The 18,514-nt window shown below is 38.2% G+C and overlaps 2 protein-coding genes across 3 annotated transcripts in view; both read right to left on the reverse strand.

Moving 5' to 3' along the window:
* The window catches only part of PLBD1 (phospholipase B domain containing 1), a 29,044-nt gene extending 20,427 nt beyond the window's left edge, over nucleotides 1–8,617 (reverse strand). Inside the window, exon 1 of the mRNA XM_007427706.4 lies at nucleotides 8,366–8,617. Within this exon, the coding sequence (XP_007427768.2) occupies nucleotides 8,366–8,486 (121 nt within the window). The 5' untranslated portion in view covers nucleotides 8,487–8,617. The remainder of the gene's footprint in view (nucleotides 1–8,365) is intronic.
* A 623-nt stretch (nucleotides 8,618–9,240) lies between these two features.
* GUCY2C (guanylate cyclase 2C) overlaps nucleotides 9,241–18,514 on the reverse strand; it is an 87,126-nt gene continuing 77,852 nt past the window's right edge. For both annotated transcript variants that reach the window (XM_015887982.3, XM_025166345.2), the window contains 3 exons: nucleotides 14,552–14,646; nucleotides 13,582–13,658; nucleotides 9,241–12,976 (listed from right to left, as the gene is read on the reverse strand). In XM_015887982.3, coding sequence (XP_015743468.2) covers nucleotides 12,802–12,976; nucleotides 13,582–13,658; nucleotides 14,552–14,646 — 347 coding nt within the window. In that variant the 3' untranslated portion in view covers nucleotides 9,241–12,801. The remainder of the gene's footprint in view (nucleotides 12,977–13,581; nucleotides 13,659–14,551; nucleotides 14,647–18,514) is intronic.

Consider the following 18,514-nt stretch of genomic DNA (forward strand, 5'->3'; position numbering starts at 1 on the left):
CATCTCATTCCCACAAACCTGAGCCAGCTTAAAGTTGTCCTTAGCTGTTCTGATGTTAAAACAGTGCTTTCCCTTTTAAACAAGCAGCAAGATGTAGCAATTTTACTGCGGGTACAATCTGAAACATGTTACCATTTTTTTGTCAGGTTATCCTTAGGGGGTAGAATCTGCTTGGCACCCACTAGTAACTGTACGTTGCTGGGCACATGCCCCCTTCCCTCTAGTCTTATAGTTCTCTGGGGTCATTCTGCTTAGGCAGCAAGAGAATCCATTTTTCTCCCCAAATCAGGTTCTTCCCTGTATCTATCATGTCTCTGTCTAGAAAGTTTAGAGACCTGAATCAGCCGGAAGAGCAGCTGACTAAAGGTAGAAAAGTCCTATGTAGAGTGATGAATTAGTGAAGCTTTCAAAGTTTAGATCATGGATAAGCATGTGTGACTGATAGAATATGACACTACTACTATTGCTGTATATTTCTGTATGTACGGCAGAGAATACTACTGCTACGTGAGAATATGAAAGTGACAATATCTAGTAAACTCATCATACATAAAATTCCTAGTTACTAGTGGTAAATTCAGGGACTAAGGTTATATATAACAGTTGTTATAGTGCTTCTATGTAGTTTTTATTGTACTTACTTCTTTAAAACAAACTAAAAAAATCTAGGAAGAAAAGTTGGTTTAACATCAGAATAGAAGTATTTACAAGGTAATTCATTCATTTAAGCACATGGAACTTATAAACTGATTCTAGCCATAACTGCTGTGTTGTGTAAATCACCTCTATAATTTAACTTACTGTGCCATTTACAACTTGACATCTGGGTGCCCAGTTTCCCTTAGTCTTTTTGCCCCAGTATTCTTCACACAGTGTACTGTTAAATTATGGAATTGCTACCAGAAGAAGTGGGGATGGCTAAAAACATAGACAGCTTTAAAGTAGGATCAGATACATTCATGGAAGATTATGTCCTGGATCAGAGGCAATGTGCCTAAAACAAGAGGTGGGAACAACAGCAGGAAAGAACTGTTGCTTTCAATTTAGCCCATTTTAGTAGGTTGATCAATCTAGGAAATACAGTGAACTAGATAGTCATTTGATTTCATACAGAAGGGGTCTAGTTGAGGTTTAAAATTAGGGTTATTATCATCCTTAAGACAGACAATTTGGTGTAATGGTTAAGGCCTCAGACTAGAAACTGGGATAGTGTGAGTTTTAGTCCCACCTTAGGCACAAAGCCAGCTGGGTAACCTTGGGCCAGCCACTCTCTCTCAGCCCTCGGAGGAAGGCAAGGGCAAACCACTTCCAAAATCTTGCCAAGGAAACTGCAGGCTCCAGTCCAGGCAGTCACCAGGAATCAAGCCTGACTTAAAGGCACAAAATAAAATAAAATAAAATAAAATCCTTAAATATATATATTTCAATTTATTTCATAGCGTATTTTAAATAGTTAAGTACAATGTTGTGCACGTTTAATTAAAAAAAAAACTAGCAGTTTTCAAACATTAAACCATCTGACCTATTCTGCTCTGCTTGTAAGTTCTGAATGTTTAATTTATTAAGCAAACCAACTGTTAACAAACTATTATTGTAATTCTATTCCATGTGGAACTAACTTTGAAGATTAGAATATCTTCAGCTGATGCAGAATATAGCAGCTTGGAGTTTGATAGGGGACAAACGTTGGAACCATATTACAGCTATACTGTATCAATGGCACAGGTTGCCAGTTTCTAGACCAAATTCAAATTGTTGATACTGACCTTTATACTTCTACATATCTAAGACCAAATTACACACAGTTAGTCCTCGTTTAGTGACCACAATTGGGACCTACAACTCAGTCGTTAAAGTGGTTGCTAAATGAAACCGTGACTGTGCTTATGATCTTACTTCAGCTTTCCTTTGATTTACAGACCTATGAAGGTCATAAGTATGAGGACTGGTTGTAAAGTTAGTTTTTCATCACCATCACATCTGCGAATGACTGCTAAACAAGGCAGTCACTAAACGAGGACTACCTGTACAGTACTGTCTGCATCCTTATGAACCAAAGTGAAAATACATTATTTCAGTCATTGACCAGACTTATATAACATAAAACATGGAAACAAAATAAAATATAAGATAAGATAAAAGAAAAAGGAATAAAAGATAAACTGAACACAGCCTGCACAGGTGAAATTTTCATAGTTCAGGTAAGTTGTTTTGAATGCTGAGGCTATTAACACTAAATTTCATTGAAAAGACCATTGTAAATATAGCTAATATTTACAAATATGGTGAATGGTCCAAGTATTAGAATAAGATTTGGAGGCCCTACTTATGCATTTAGCAAGAACATAGATTGGATGACTTGTACACTGGCACAAGGGAGAAGGATTTTTCAATGATGACCCAATGATTATGGAACAGGAATACTCTCGATTAGAAGATATCACTTGCTTCCTTATTTTCTTTTAGTTAACCCCTAAGGATGTTTTATTTTAGAGATTGCTTTTAATTAAGGAGGTAAGAGAATAGCTTCCACTCTGTTATTCTTAGTGGCTTTGTGCTTATGTATTATGATAGAACGGATGTCAAAATTATGTTTTTAGTGGCATAACAAATGTATTTGTCACCTGATGCAGATCATTTTTAACACATACCGCCTCCATGCAACAAAACTATTTTCAGTAATAATCATGAAACAAACAAATAATACTAATAGCCAGAAAAGAAATGCAGTGATTTTTTAAAATGAACTTTGTATATATAATCAAATAAAAAAATAAAAAATATTAGATACAACAATTTTAAAAAGTAGCAGATTGATACTTTTTAAATACATTAATGTGTTTTTTGAAAAAAAAGGGAAAAATGCACCTACATATTGGTCAATTGCAGTAATGAATAATAACATTACTGTTTCTGTTTTTGAGCCTTAACTTCTGCAAATTTGTCTATGACTATCAAAACTGATCTTCATATATTCATGTTCAATAGAGAGCATAGCCAGATTTGTCGATCTATCTTGGTGCATAGTCAATTGAAGAATATTTTTTGTTAATTTTAATTTCAAAAAGTTTCTTTTATACAAAGCAACAGATATACAAGTAGTTAGGAAAGGCTTTAAGAGGTAAGTTTGGCAGAGGTTCATAAAAATCTCATTTCACAATAAATTCTTGAAATTGCAATACTGTCCACATCTTTGTTTCTTTGGGAGTGATATAGATTTTCAAATGTCTCCACAGTCAAAAAATGTCCACAAAAATATCTTCACCAGAAAAGTCATTATGAATTTCTATTATATTTGGTAAAAACTTCTGAAGATTTTTTCTTCTGCAAAAATCAAAGAAAATGGCTGATAGTGAATACTGATATTATTTGATCCATCACTTTAGAATCAGCATCCAGTTCTTAGTGAAAATGATAGAAGAATTCAAACATTGTTCTTTTGATTTCTTCTGGCAATGTAAGACCAATATCTTTTGTCATTTCTCCTGGCATTATTCTTCAATATTTTATTCTTTTTTTCTATGTTAATATCCATTTCCTTACTTCTTCTTGTTGCATAGTTAATTTCTCCACAATTTCTGTGTGTCAGTCTTCAAGGAACAGTTTTAAACCTTGGAGTTTCACTGTACATTATTCAGGATTGATTCCAGCTGTTTGCAAATATTTTTGTGTCTGATTAACCTCATCTAAAAACATCACATCAGGGAAAAAAAAAAGATAACTCAGGAAAGAAAAATCACATACAGCAGAGAGCAAAATCTGAGCTGATCCTCTTTGGTCTGCATTTTCTTTTGGATCGCACAGAATTTCAAAGGTTGATATTAACTCTTCAATATCTGTCTTTACTACATGGATAGTTTCATAATGAGCAATCCATCTTATCTGGGAAAATCTGTTCACTGTTATACCCACATTCGGCAGCATTTTCCACTGATGAAGTGAGAGTGAAAAAAACTTTTTCTCCAAAGTTCCCAAAAAATCACACATGAAGAAATGCTTCCAAAAGAGTGAATTCTAGAAATGTTTGCCAGCAACAGCAACCCAAGTCCGGTTCCATTGCTGGACCCGTACCGTGTCACCAACCACTATACCGCTGATTGATGCAGTGGCGACTTCAGCTCTTTGGCATCAGCAGTGTGGTGCAGGCACAGTGACTGAGCTGCCACAAGACTCCTCATTGCTTTTGGCAGCCCCTCCTTACTGCCAACACCGGGGCGGACTGCCCCTCCCGCAGAACACCACTGATTTACTTTATTTTTGTTTTTACGGTATTTTGATACATGATTATTGATTTTAGCATCCCTTTATGCAGTGTTAGAAAACTATGGTATTTAGAAGGTGCTTATAAACTCTTTAAAAAATTAGGATATACTCATATTCTCTTTTCTATATATCATTAATAATTCTTAAATCCATCTTTACCTGTCTTATGTTTACTATATTTTTCTAAACAGAACTCGTATCATACAGAGTATCCTTACAAACCTAGGACAGTCTTTTTTAATCAAAATGAAAACATACTGAGAAAAACAGTTCTTGCAATACTGACCCAAATCTGCAGAGAAAAATGACTGGTCTGAAAGGCCAAGGGACCATGTGGACATGGAGATTAAGTTTACACAAACCCACTATGTCAGCCTGCAGAACATGCTGACTGATTATGTGGCATAGAAGCTAAGGCCAGCATCTTACCTTATGATTTCCATACTAAGGGCTTTAGTTCTTAATTTAAGACAAAAGCATCTTAACTTACGATTTCCGTACTAAGGGCTTTAGTTCTTAATTTAAGACAAAAGTGTTTTCTGCATTGTAGAGCTTTGTTATAACATTAACAAAATGTAATTATCACTGCAAAGATTAACATGTATAAGAAAGCAACACATATTTTCTAATCATATTGGTATTATATCATAGAATTTACAATGCTAAGGACTTTATTTGGCGGAACACATAATGGCAGATGAAAAGCAAATTCAGTACATTGCAGTTAGCATTATATTCTCTTTCCTCACAGTAAGGGGATTTTTTGTTGTTGTTGTTGCTGTTGTTGTTGTGCCTTTGAGTCAGTTTTGAGGCACTTTGAGGACTCAACAAGTCCTTGCCTTTTTCTTGGCAAGATTCAGAAGTGGTTTGCCATTACCTCCTTCCTAGGGCTGAGAGAGAGTGACTGGCCGAAGGTCACCCAGCCAGCTTTGTGCCTAAGGTGGGACTAGAACTCACGGTCTCTAGTCTGACACCTTAACCACTACATCAAACTGGCTCTCAGCAAGGGGGATCATACCCATGTCTATTCCTTCTAGTCTATCGTACAAAACATATGCAGAAAGTAACAGTATAACTTAAGAATACTGCAATATATAATTTATAGTTTCTTTTAGCATGCATTTGTAAATAACCTCAGGAAATTTAATCATGAAAATTTTAACTACTTTTAAATTAATTCTGTTTGAGAAAATGAAAATCCGAACACTACATAAAAAAGGAAGAGGTCACACACTTGGTTACTATACAATTCTTGACACTCATTGACAAGACTAAATTTCTCTAATCTACTTCAACTGAAATGTTAGCTGGTTTCAGGACTTTTAAACAAATTCAGGTTAAAATGCTAAATCAGTTTGTGACATGGTTGTGACTGGAGGAAAACCAATAAACTGAAATGATTCAGAAAAAACAAAGGCTCATGAATTGTAATTCATCCAAAGAAGCAGCGCTCATTCTATTCCTCAAACTGTTACAATCACTCTGAAAGAACAGGTTAATAATTGACTGCTATTACTTAATCTACTGATGCCACTGAATGGTTTTAAAAGATTTAAAAGTGCAGAATACAGTTTTATTAGACACTCAATTATGAGTGTTAAACTATTCTTGTCAACTGCCCTGGCATTCCCTAGATCCAAGCCCAGCCCAAATTCAAATTAATGGTGATTCTAATCTTAGAAGTCCTTCACTGCATTAGACAAGGATGCTTGGAAGTCTGCACGTACCCACCCATAAGTATCCTTAACAGAGGGCCTTCTTTGCCTCTTGTATCAGCTGAATTGTAGATAGCCTTTTTGGTAGTACCACTCTAATTGCTGAAAGCTCATCTTAGAGAATTCACTTGATACCTTCTTATTTACTCCTTCTGTGCCAGGCAATGGTCTATTTTTCTCAGCTTTTCAGTAATCCCGCTGACCATATGATGTTGCTTTTTGATTTCCTGGCTTTTTCTTTGCTATAATGTTTATTTGTGTACTTTTTATTTAAAATTACCTTGGAAACAAACTTGTTACACATTAAGTTACAATACTATGCAGCCATCTGTCCCAGAAGTTGAACAGTTGGTTTTGAATTTAAAAGATTTATATTCAAATATCACTGTTATAATAAAATTATAATATCATCCTAGACAAATTGTGCTCCTCTTTTCAAAGATGGGAAAGAAGTAGAGCAACTTATTTCAAATATACAGAATTAAATTAAATTAAATTAAATACACAAAATAAATACAGGTATGTAATATGCCTTTCAATTCAGACAGTTTGGATCCTGTCTCCTTTTAAGTCTCTTATTTCAGACATATCAACATTGTTATGTGTGTATTTTCTATATCTTATAGCCTGTACTTCATGATCTTAATCAATAAACTGAGTACTTCAAATTTCTTAGAACAGTTACACTGGCAGTGGTGTTAAGAAGACACTAAGAAAACTAGTTATTTTGAACTGGCATTCACATTTATTCATAAGTTACCATCCAATGAAATACATCACAGCCTTTATAAACTATAAATAGCTGCAAATCAACTTTCACAAGTGCCTAAGCTGTGTGGGAATCATGGCAAGAAAAGATTTAAACAGTGGAATCAGAAAAATACGCATATTTATGCTGTAATTATAAAATACAGAAAGTTTTATGTTACTTATCATCCTTGTCTGTATGTTTCCCAAACACATTAATAGGAAATCCTAAGAATGTAAGAAAGTAAGATCAGTGCAGATTGCTCACAAGTAACTGCTTATGGATTATAGCCAAAGATTAAAATACATACTAAAACAGATACAATCAGTATATGAACTCAGGCACACCAATTTATATAAATAAACTTAACAGGGTCAGCAATTCATGGGTAGAGAAGTTCTAGTCTAGTAGCAAATCTATCCAGGCTACTGACTGCACACCTGCTGGCTGCATACACAAACCAAGTTGTAAAATATTTTGCCATGGCAATTATTTATTTTAGCTCTCATTAGAATGGAAATTTATTCACTCTCTTAATCCATGGCGCCAACATATCTGAACATATTAATGATAAACTGTATTTCCAGCCTACAAAGCACTACTGTAAAACTCTGTGATACTGCAGTTATAGACGTTATACCACAAAAACATCTTCTCTTCTAATAGTGCAGTAATAAATCTTAGGATCAACAGGCTTTCCCTTTCCTAATTTGCAAGATTCCTTTTAAAAGTATAATATTAAAATTAGATGGCAATCAGTCCTGATTTGTGTTTGCAAATTTAAACGTAATTTTCAAAGTTTATTCGGAATCACGCTATGTATTGTATGTAAGTATCTTGGTGGTGTATCTTATCCGTTATACATTGTAAATAGTTTTTCCAGTAATGGAACCAGGATACATTTGCTTCTTGAAAATAAATGAGGGATGGAAGACTTACTGAAAGTTGTATGATTTTTGTTTGTTTGTTAAAATTATCCCCAAACTCTGTATCTAACATTTCTGCTTACTACTGATTTCAGTTCAGTTCAGGATCTAGTCCTAGGACACATGGTTTACAGTATATGCCCCGAAGAATTCCCCCTTAAAAAAGGAGAATGCAGAGAAAATGTTGTTAGTTGTTACTTTTACTGTTTTTACCGTTAGGCAAAGGCAAATCCCCTTTGGGAACCAAACGGCTGGGAAGGCGAATTCGAAACAGTTCAGTTCCATACTATCGATTCTGATCGGTTTAAGAAGACGTTTCCTTTTTGAAATTTAGAATGGGAACTCTGAACTTACGGGCGTTGCGCGCCAGTTCCAGACGAAGGGCTCTTGATGCCTTTTTTAAAAAGGCTCGCGTAGGCCGGAGGAGATCGGAAAAGAAACGACGGGGCCACCCCTCTCCTCCACGGGGCTGACCAGAGGAAAGGCAAAGAAGAAAACAAGACTTCCCGCGCTGTCGCGGCAACGCAGGGACGTCCGAGCGCCCGACGCGCGCTCCCCTGGCGGGACCCTGCAAAAAGCCCCGGGAGGCGTCCTCATCCTTGGAAGCCGCCCCCTCCCGCGAACGCCGCAGCTGAGCCCCTTCCCGGACCAGCGGTGGAGTGCCCGGGAGAAGGGCGTCCTCTGCCTGTCCTGCCAAGCGGCTGCCTTCTCACCTGCTCGAGTTTCTGCCACGGCCCAGAGAAGTAAAAATCCCCACCAGCACCAGCGCCAGCACCGCTGGCGGCAGTTCTCCGAGGAGGAGGAGGAGGAGGAGGCGCTGCCGAAGCGGACCATGCCGAGCGGCGCGCTGCGTGTTGTCCTCTGAAGCGGGCCGAGGGCAGCGCAACTTTACTCGACTGGCTCTCTCCCGGCCGCTGCCCCGGGCGGCACGAGAGACCCGCCCTGTCTTAGGCGGGGTGGATGAGAAAGCGAGAAAGCTCCCCGGCCGCCTCCGCCCAGGCGCTGAACGTTGTTATTACTGTTGTTATATTGTCACGAGGCAAAGGACAGGAAGACGTCTTGACATACTTCTTTCCCAGAGTCTTAAGGCGAAGTCATTAACCCGGACTGACCTTTAAGCAAATTTCAACACCTGGCCGACCCTGTCTGTGGGCTTGGAAGTGAAGGGGCGACATGTCTGCTCGGCACTTCAGGGAGAGACTTTTACGGATGGAGTTGCGTCTTGCACACCCCATAGGAGCTGATTTCCACGGGGAGTCTTGTAATCTGATACTGAGGTGTGCCCTTCTGACTGGACTCTCAATATAACACAGTTAAATCTTGAGGGTTAGAGAGGTTTTAATGGATGCTAGCGAATTGGTGCTTTCAATTTTCTTTCTAGGCTTTTCTTCATGGATATGTTTGAGTAAACTAAAGCACTAATATGTGCCTTTCAGTATTAAAGACAGCTTACAGAAGCATAACAGACAAGTGAAACAATGTGTGAGAAGGAAAAGCATCTTCCAGGTGTGATAAAAAATGAGCAAAAAACCCTGTAGTTAAATTAGTTGCTGCTTGATGCAAAACATCAAGTGGTTTAGTTTGATAAAAGCAAAACCTTGGCTTGAAAGCATTAGTGCATCAACAACTTTCCCCAGCAAAATTCCTATAATTATGATAGATCATCCTAATGCAATTTTATCATCCTTTTCTTGGGGAAATCTGGTGTTTTTCAAAACAAACATTGTAGGCAAACATACTTCATAAGGTGATATGGCTGAGGTGCAGCTCCCTTTCTATTTTTACTATTTTAGTGATTTTAAAGCCATTGCTAAGTTCTAAAAGTGTAGGATTTTGAAAATGGATCTGACAAGAACTCTCTTTTTGTAATTCTGCAGAATTACATTTTAGTAGTGGTAAAAAAAAATGGATGCATCATTATAATTCCTTTCAAAGAAACAAAGCACCATATAATATTTATGTCATTAAATGGTGATAAACTATAGAAAACTGCAGAGATTATCTTGGTATACTATAGCCGATATGAATGGAGTTCCTGTATTAATTCTGGAGTCTGATTCCTGACCTGGCCTACCTTGAATGGCTGTCACCAATTTTGAAAGCCTGACAGCATGTCCCCTTCCATCTCTCTTACACTAAAAAGAATCAAGATGGAGCAACTTTAAGTTTCTTTCTCATGCTATTTGGTTTTCCCGGTGCCAAGTCAATGTTTTGCTAACAGGCTTCACATACCTTCTCCAAAGTCATCTCTGCAGTTCTCTGCATAAACCTATTGATTGAATTATCTGAATTATTCAGTTTTAAATATCTGAATAACACAGAGTTGACATTTCCTCAAGAGTTTTACTATCATGGGTTGTATAAAAAGAATCATTATCTTGTTAAAGTTCCATCATCAACTTAAGTTGATCTGAAGAAGTCAAGCAGTCCTGTCATTTTGTTAAAAGGCAAGGTCAAAAGTTACTTCCTTATGGTCTAAAGGTTACTTTAAATGTTTATCTCTTTAACAGTCCCTACTTCATCTTAGTCATGAACAAAGGAAGGTGTTGTCTTGTTCTCAACCACAAGTAATTCTTATCAGTTACAAATACAATAGTATACCAACAAACCTAAAGCTGTCATTTTATTTTTCCTGTGCTAACCACACATGCAAGTAAATCAGTAGTTTAGAACCCATATTAGATATTGGACATTCCCAAAGCTGATTTTACATGGAACTTGAAGAAAGCAGAATGCAGTCTTACAAATATTATGCATCAGAAATAATTATGATTCTGTCATTATTTTAGGTGGAAGAGAATCTTGTAAACAAGCAAAGGTATGTGTGCTAGTTATTTTTTAGATTGATAAATATTGATGAAGCCTCCATTTTCCTATCAACCACAGCATAAGCAGAGCATGCTTATTAATGGCAAAGTTACTTTTCATATTTTATGCTTCTTCAAATTACAGGGTTTTACTTAGGAAGAAATAGCTTTTTAGATGTATTATACTATAATGTCTATTTAGGATTTATATCTGACTACTGCAGATGAAAAATGTTAATCAAACTTGAATTGGATGCAGTGAAGTTGTTTTCTGTTTAACTGCCTTTTGCTTTCAGTTTAAAGTCATACAGAGTTGTAGGCTAGTCTGAGAAATTGAAAAAACATCTGGAAGGAGGCAACGGCAAACATATTTTTTTTATTGTTGCCAAGAAAATTGCATGGACCTGTACATAAAGTTGAGCTTGATTCAAAAGAGGTTTTACCTTTTAATTTGCTTTGAGGCCTTTTTCACCAGATGCACTGTATTCAATAAACCACTATTCAATAGGCTATAGCTTAGTGTGATATGTGAAGTTAGTCATTAAATCAACTTAATGCAATTTCTTGCTTTCAAGTTGCCCTACTTTTGAGTATGCCTTTATTCAGAAGAAAACTTGTTCCTCTGTCATATGATGTGTCTGTGGGTATAGGCTCTCTGCAGCTGAGTGGAGTTTTAGACTCAGTGAGAGTCTTCTGGCTCATAGTAGTCCAGACAAGGCCCTACCTTTCTCGGGGAAAATACAGTAATGCAGAATTCAATTGGTTTTGCCTTATAACCGGTCTCTAATAAGACTTTATATTCTAGGTTATCTAGAATACATATATGATCTTAAAATGGCTTTCTTCCTCTTTTTATACACGTAATAATCATAAGACCTCAATAGGAAAAGTATAAAGGATTTTAATTTACAAAAATATTTGCTTTCATCAATTGTTTTCATCATTTATTAAACTGTAAAAACTGAATGGAAACTATATTGGAAAGGAGTATGCTTTCATTTCATAATTTATTGGAAAACATTGGGCAAGAAGCTGATACGCAGATCTAGGTATGGAAGGAGCTCAGGCTACTCTGAATCCTGACTATCAGCAAAGTATTGCTAGTGAAGAGCCAAAAATGGGCAGCTGTTTATTTGCAACATTTTGAATCCTGTTTTCCTGCCACACAAATGACCCTCCAAACAGAATACAATTACTCTCAGTGTTATAGAATACAAAATAAAATCATGTATGAAAGAAAACACCTATATAGGACAGCAACAAGATGCCCACATCCAAATAAGTGTATGTATATCTGTGTATATATCTATACCTATATGTGGGTGTGGGTGTAGGTATATATTCAAATTTCATCTGTAACAGGGTGAGAGCCAATGCCGCAAGATACTCTTATCCAAAAAAAAAATTATTGTCTTTTCAAATGTGCTGGTTATGTTTCCAAACATATAACAAACAAATCATGAAAAATCAATGCCTTAACAGATTTTAAATGGCAGATAAAATGGGGCTATTTCTATGAGGAAACAAATGCAGCACAATCTATCTAACCGTGAGGGAAGAGTTTAGCCTAAAAACATCAGACTTCACTTTTAAAGTATGGCTAAACAGTTTCAAACAGGAATGGCTTGGCATTCACTGCTTGCTTCCCTCTTTACTTATATTCCTATACACTCAAAATAGCTTATAGAGGAAGATATGTAGGATAAGGTCACACATATTTCTAAATTGTACTAGACTTCCCTCTAACTGCCTATATCCACTGTAACATCAATCACTGAACTGAGCAGGGAAGGATCAGTCTATGCAATCGAGAGTACCTATATAATAGTTAAAGTCACTTTACATTATAGAGAAGTCAGCTTTGCTATGCTCCTATTTGACCATAAGCAACAAACTGAATGTGAAAGCTGTAACTGACAGCCTCTTACTTTGTTCCCCGCATATCCAAAAGGCAGTGTGCTATTAAAGTACAGAAGTATCTTGCACTAGGTTATTTGCATTTTGGAAATGCAAAGGGAATCTTTTCACAGATGATTGCTAACGATATACAAGTAGACATTGTAGAGAGCCATGTTAGTCTATGGTAGCCAAAAATCAGAAGTCTTGTAGTATCTTTGCAGACTACCACATTTTATTAAAAATGAGCTGCTGTCATGAAAACTACATGTCTTTTAATAAAATTTGTTAGTTGGAAAAGGTGCCATGGACTCTGATTAATGATACTTAAAGGAATGATCAACATTCTGTTTTCAACCAATCTTACTCTCCTCAATCCTACAAATGGGTGGTGGTGGTGGTGGGAATCTAAAATCTTTTTATTCCTAACTTGTTCCTATCCAATTTTACAGATAAGTGGCAGGGCGTTCTGTAGTAGCCAATTGCAGATATTCCAGAGTGCCTTTGCAGTAACTAGTTATGCACGAAATCTCTTGCATCTGGCAATCTCCTGTTGGTCTTCTTTGCAATGAGTCCTTTATCATCTCAGCAAAATCAGCCTGCAAACGCTGCTGATTCTCCCTGGAAATAGCAGAAAATATTATTTAAATTATCTATACATTTCTATCTATCAATAATACTACTCCTATAAATGCTGTTTAAAGGCTAGAAGGGGCTCATACAGCAGTGGCAGCCACCTAGTTGATCTTAATCTTGAAAAACTAAGCAGGGTGAGGCCTGGCTGGCACCTGGCTGGCAGACCACCAGAATGTCCCAGGACTATAGGAGTGGCCAAGAAGTGTAGAAGCAAAACCAAACAACAACAGAAAGCAATGGCAAATCACTCTTCTGAAAACAACATGGATGTGTCCATATACACACCCAAGAATCAAGCTCACCTGGAGTGAGAATGTACCTTTTTATGTGTGTATAGATCTTGCATGGGGTGATCAAGGCATGCCATCAGAGTTAGTTTTGATGGGAATGCATGTGCCTGTCTTCCAGAAGCACCCCACCCTCAGAAAGTAACAACAGAAAGAACATATACTACAAAAGATCGTTCTCTCCTTATCAAAAGGAAAACAAGAAATACAAGTCAACAAAACATAAAGCCACTCTACTTTGAACACTGGTATGAATATTCTGTTACTATCATGTCTTTTTTTTTTTTTAAAAAAACTACTTACACAGAAGGAGGTGATGGAAGATTATATTGCTGATCCTTCACACCTGTCAGCCAATAAGTAATCTCAGTTCCTTTGCCCTAATATAAAATGACAGGATTACAATTGATTATCATCACTATTATAAATTATTACTATATTGCATGTTCTTTTTTTAAAAAAAAGCAAACTAAGCCCACTGAAAGTACAAATACATAAAATAATATATTGTGTTGTGATTAATACAACCTCAAGATTCATTAGTATACCAATTAAAAGGAGGAGGAGAAAGAAAAAAGCCTTGGACAACATGCTATTTTATAAAGTGAACAATTCCAGAACTTCTCATCATAAAGTCCTTGTTCCACTGTCAACCCTCACCCATCCCCAATATTTCAAACATTGACAAAAAACATATCACAAATTCACTATTGTAAATCAGGAATATATTGCCCATTCCAACGTTATATAATAAACTTTATTACAGGTAGTCCTCACTTATCAACAGTAATTGCGACCAGCAACTACATCAATAAACAACGCAGTCATGAGGCACCGCACCGACTTACCGTGGTTGTAAGGCTCATTCACCACAATGGTAAGGCAATGCACCGACTTATGACAGCAGTCCCAATTGCCGTAGTTAGGCGAATCCCAAAAGGTTACAGCATCCTGCGGTCACATGATCGCCATTTGCAACCTCCTGTTGACTTCCCTGTTGACTTTGCTTGTCAGAAGCCAGCAATAAAGGTCACAAATGCAATCGTGACTGCAGAATGCTGTGACTTCATAATTGCGAGCCAGTCACCAACTGCCTAAATCATGATCACATGACCTCAGGGATGTTGCTGAGTGAGTGGACATTAAGCAAGGACTACCTATAAGTGGTCTTGACACAGGGGCTACAAGTTATATTTTAAAAGGTACATACCTCTTAAATAAATATTGAGCGTAAAGAGATTTTTAAAGTTATGAATATACGGGTATAGATTACCTTCAAATAAGTTTCTCCTCGTTCTTCATACTGGAACTGACAGTCTGTCCTCTTCAGAATAGCAATAGTGGAACCACTTACATGAATCCGTAGGGCTAAAAGCAAGCATAGAACAAATACACAACATTTCTAAGGTAGATTTTTTTATTATCTTTAGTTTTGTGTTGTGCCAGATATATATTACAGTTGATATTTATTGATTCTTGAATTTTCATGGGTGAAAACAATACAACTCAGTTATTTGAAAACTTCCTTGTTTTTATAAATAACATTTATAATTAAGTATATATAATGCTGTACATACTAACATAAATTTGGATTAGCCTTAATGATTTTGTTTGATTATACAACAATTTATATACCAATCACATCCAAGACTCAAGGCAGTTTACATTAACCTCAAAACTCAAATGTATTAAAATGGTCCCTGCAACACACCTGCCTAAAACAAAATAAACCACATCTTATAGAAACAGATCCTGTTCAACAGGCAGTCCATAACAGCCCTTATCAACATTTTTCACAGTCTTTCCAAAAGCTGATATACTGAGGGCTCCACACCCCTTTGGAGGCATGTTGTTCCATAATGGGGCAGCCACTGAGAAGATGTGCTTCTAGGCCCCCATTGCTAGAAGTATCACTTCATATCAGGTGGTGACTTGATATGAACAAGAACACACAGAACAAGCCAAATGTAGTCAGAAGAGACAATCCTGTAAGTAATGGGGGCTGAGCTGTGGAGGGCTTCATATGTTAATACCAGCATTTTGAACTGGACCCAAGAGAACAATTAGTTTGGGAATGAAACATAATCAGTTAACATCCAGGCCACTGCATTTGGGATCTACGATATGATGTAGCTTCTGAGTTATCTTGAAGAGGTATTGTTCTGTTTCAAGGTAGCAAACACAATTGCCAAGGAGCAGAAGCAGATAACAGCAGACAAGTTGTAAATCAAAGACTTAGCAAAGTAAAGTACAGTTTGCAGTCCGAGAAGCAAAAGAGTAGTCTAGTTACATTGCCAAAAGTCACAAAGCCAAATTGGGCAGTCAGCCAGTTCAGAAGTCAGGAATTCAAGAACAGGATACACACAAGCTAAGTTTTCAAATGGTTGTTTTCCAACAGAGAGTGAAGGTAAAGCAAGCTACATAAATCTCTCTGCTGGCAGCTGGCTGCAATTATTCAGCCCTCACCCTTTGCCTTGTGAGGAGTCTCCTTGACACTCCTTGACACTGCTCTGCTCACTTCTGCATGCGTTTGGATCTGGAACTTGGGGGTCGTGCCTCATATCTGACTGTTCCAGCTGATCAGGAGATGCCTGTGGCTGATCAGCCTCAGATGCATCATGGCTTAATGATCCCTGAGGCTGACATTCCACAGGCTCAGCTGGAGCAACATTGTCAGAATCAGACTCTGAATTGTGGCTCATGACAGGTATCTTCAAAGGCTAATCCAGGTAGAGTGTGTTGTAATAGTCTTATCATGGGGTGATAAAGATACGTGTCACAGTCAGGGATTTCCAGGAAGGCCATCATATGCCAGAAGTTGGGCAAAGGCTCTCCATGCTCCTCAAATAGGAGCTATGAGTCCAGGACATCCCCCAAGTTGTGGAACTGCTCCTTCAGGGTGAGTGGAACCATCCAGAGCCAAAATCCAAGCCAGAATAGAATCGGATTGATCATTAACTCCATCTTCATTTCATCTGGGATTAAATTTAAGCTCATTTTCCCCATCTAGTCCATTATAGCTCCTGACGATGAGCCCAGCCTGAGATTGCAATGTATGATTGAGTATCATCATAACTTAACTGACGGAATTGAGAAATTGGGAAAGAGGGCTGAGTCCCATGGTACTCCATGTTAAAGCAACCATAGGCTCAGCCACTCCTACCTGATGACCACCATTTAGAACTGATCATTCAGGAAGGAGCAGAAGCACTATAGCACAGTGCTTCCAGTCTCCAGCCATTACAAGTAGTCCAGAAGGATACCATGGTTGGAGGTATCAAACACTACCAAGAGATCTACTAGGATCAGGAGGGGCAAACTTCCTACATCCAAGTTCTGCTGACAATCATCCACCACAGTAATCAGTGCTGTATCAGTCCTATGCTAAGGCCAGAATCCTGAGTGGAAGAGAGACACATATTCTGTTTCATATAGGGCCTTCTATAGCTGAAGCCCCATTACTTTCTCCAGAATATTTCCCCAAAAGGGAAGATTGGAGACTGTACAGAAGTTGTCCAAATCAGCTACAGGTAGTCCTCACTTAACAACCAATTGTTCAGCGACGATTCACATTTACAACAGTGCTGAACGAAGGGACTTGCAACGCATGCCCAAAGTTACAGCTGTTGCAGCACCCCCACAGTCATGTGATTGTGATCTGAGCCGTTGGCAATTGGTTCGCACTTACGACCGGTTGCCAAGCGCCCTGTGATCATGTGATCACTATTTGCAATCTTCCCTGCTGGTTTCCATAGAAAGCCAATGGGGAAGCCAGCAGGGAAGGTTGCAAGCCACTACTGCCTGCCAAGAGGACTCCCTCTCATCTCTGGGGGCTGGCTGAAAGAGCTCTGTGCCAAAATCCTGCTTGGATTTTGGCACAGAGCTTTTTCACCACCCTGCAATCATGTGATTGTCATTTGCAATTTTCCTTGCCGGCTTCCCCAGAAAGTCAATGGGGAAGTTGGCAGACAAGGTTGCAAGCTGCTGCTGCCTGCTGAGAGGACTCCCTCTCATCTCTGGGGGCTGGCTGAAAGAGCTCCATGCCAAAATCCTGCTTGGATTTCAGCACGGAGCTTTTTCAGCCAGCCTCCAGAGATTTGCTTGGAGCTTTTTCAGGCAACCCCTCATCTCTGGGGGCTGGCTGAAAATGCCCCATGCCGAAATCCAAGCAGGATTTTCAGCCACTGAGGATTTTCAGTTCCAGAGTGGAGAAGCATCTCGACTGTGGGGCTGAAAATTCAAGCAGTTCTGAGGCCCTTGAACCCCCGACCCACATTGCACCCCCACACATCCTCCCTGACCCTCCCACACATACCCTCGCTTCTTCCCCCACCCAGCAGTGCCTGGGGCTTGCAACTTCCTGCCAGCTTCCCCACTGACTTAATTGTGGGAAGCTGGCAGAAACTTGCCTTGCTTAATGACCCATGATTCTCAATAATGACAGCTGGGAGTGCCAGGATTGTGGTCACTAAGTGAATCAGTCACCTGATGATTCACTTAATGACTGCATCGCATAGTGACCTAAATTCCAGTCCCAGCTATGGTCATTAAGTGAGAACTACCTATACATTGTATGGCAATTTCCTCTTTCTCAAAGAGACATTTATCTCCTGAATCCAGCCCACACTCCTCCTGCCAGGGGCAGGATCAAAAAGGTCAAGATGCTGGCCACTCATCAAAGCCCCTGCCTGCCTGGCTGCTTGCCTGCCTTTTTTAAAAAGTAAAACAAAAATATATTTTCAAAAAAGGTAATATCTATAAATGGTCAGAAAATTACTGAAGTTGTACAATTAATGTTCAATATTAGTAAAATATACCATGCAGAGTAACTTTAGTTGTTTCTATAAAAAAGAAGTATAAATTTTTGAGCTTAATGCCAAAATCTCCATTACATTATTTGTAAATCTTAAATAAAAAGGAAAAAGAAAACAAAGAAAAAAAACAAACCACCCCTAAAAATAGAATAGATGAATATTTAACATCTGACTTCTCTCCTTTGTATTCCAACTGATTTGCAGTACCTACTGGTGCAAACTTTAGAACCATATTCTAAAACCATACTTGTTATTTACCTTGCTGTGTAATATATAATAATATATGGAAGCTATTCTTGCTTTGGGGTGTGTGCATGTGTGCCTTTGAGTCAGTGTTGACGCCTGGTGATTGCAGGTTTGTCGGCCAGATTTCAGAAGAAGGGTGAGAGAGTGTGACTGGCCCAGGGTCACCCAACTGGCTT

The sequence above is a fragment of the Python bivittatus genome, unplaced genomic scaffold (assembly GCF_059951505.1).
Source record: "Python bivittatus isolate LINGU-HERP-01145 unplaced genomic scaffold, Pbiv_v1 ctg000330_np1212, whole genome shotgun sequence".
Taxonomy (NCBI): domain Eukaryota; kingdom Metazoa; phylum Chordata; class Lepidosauria; order Squamata; family Pythonidae; genus Python; species Python bivittatus.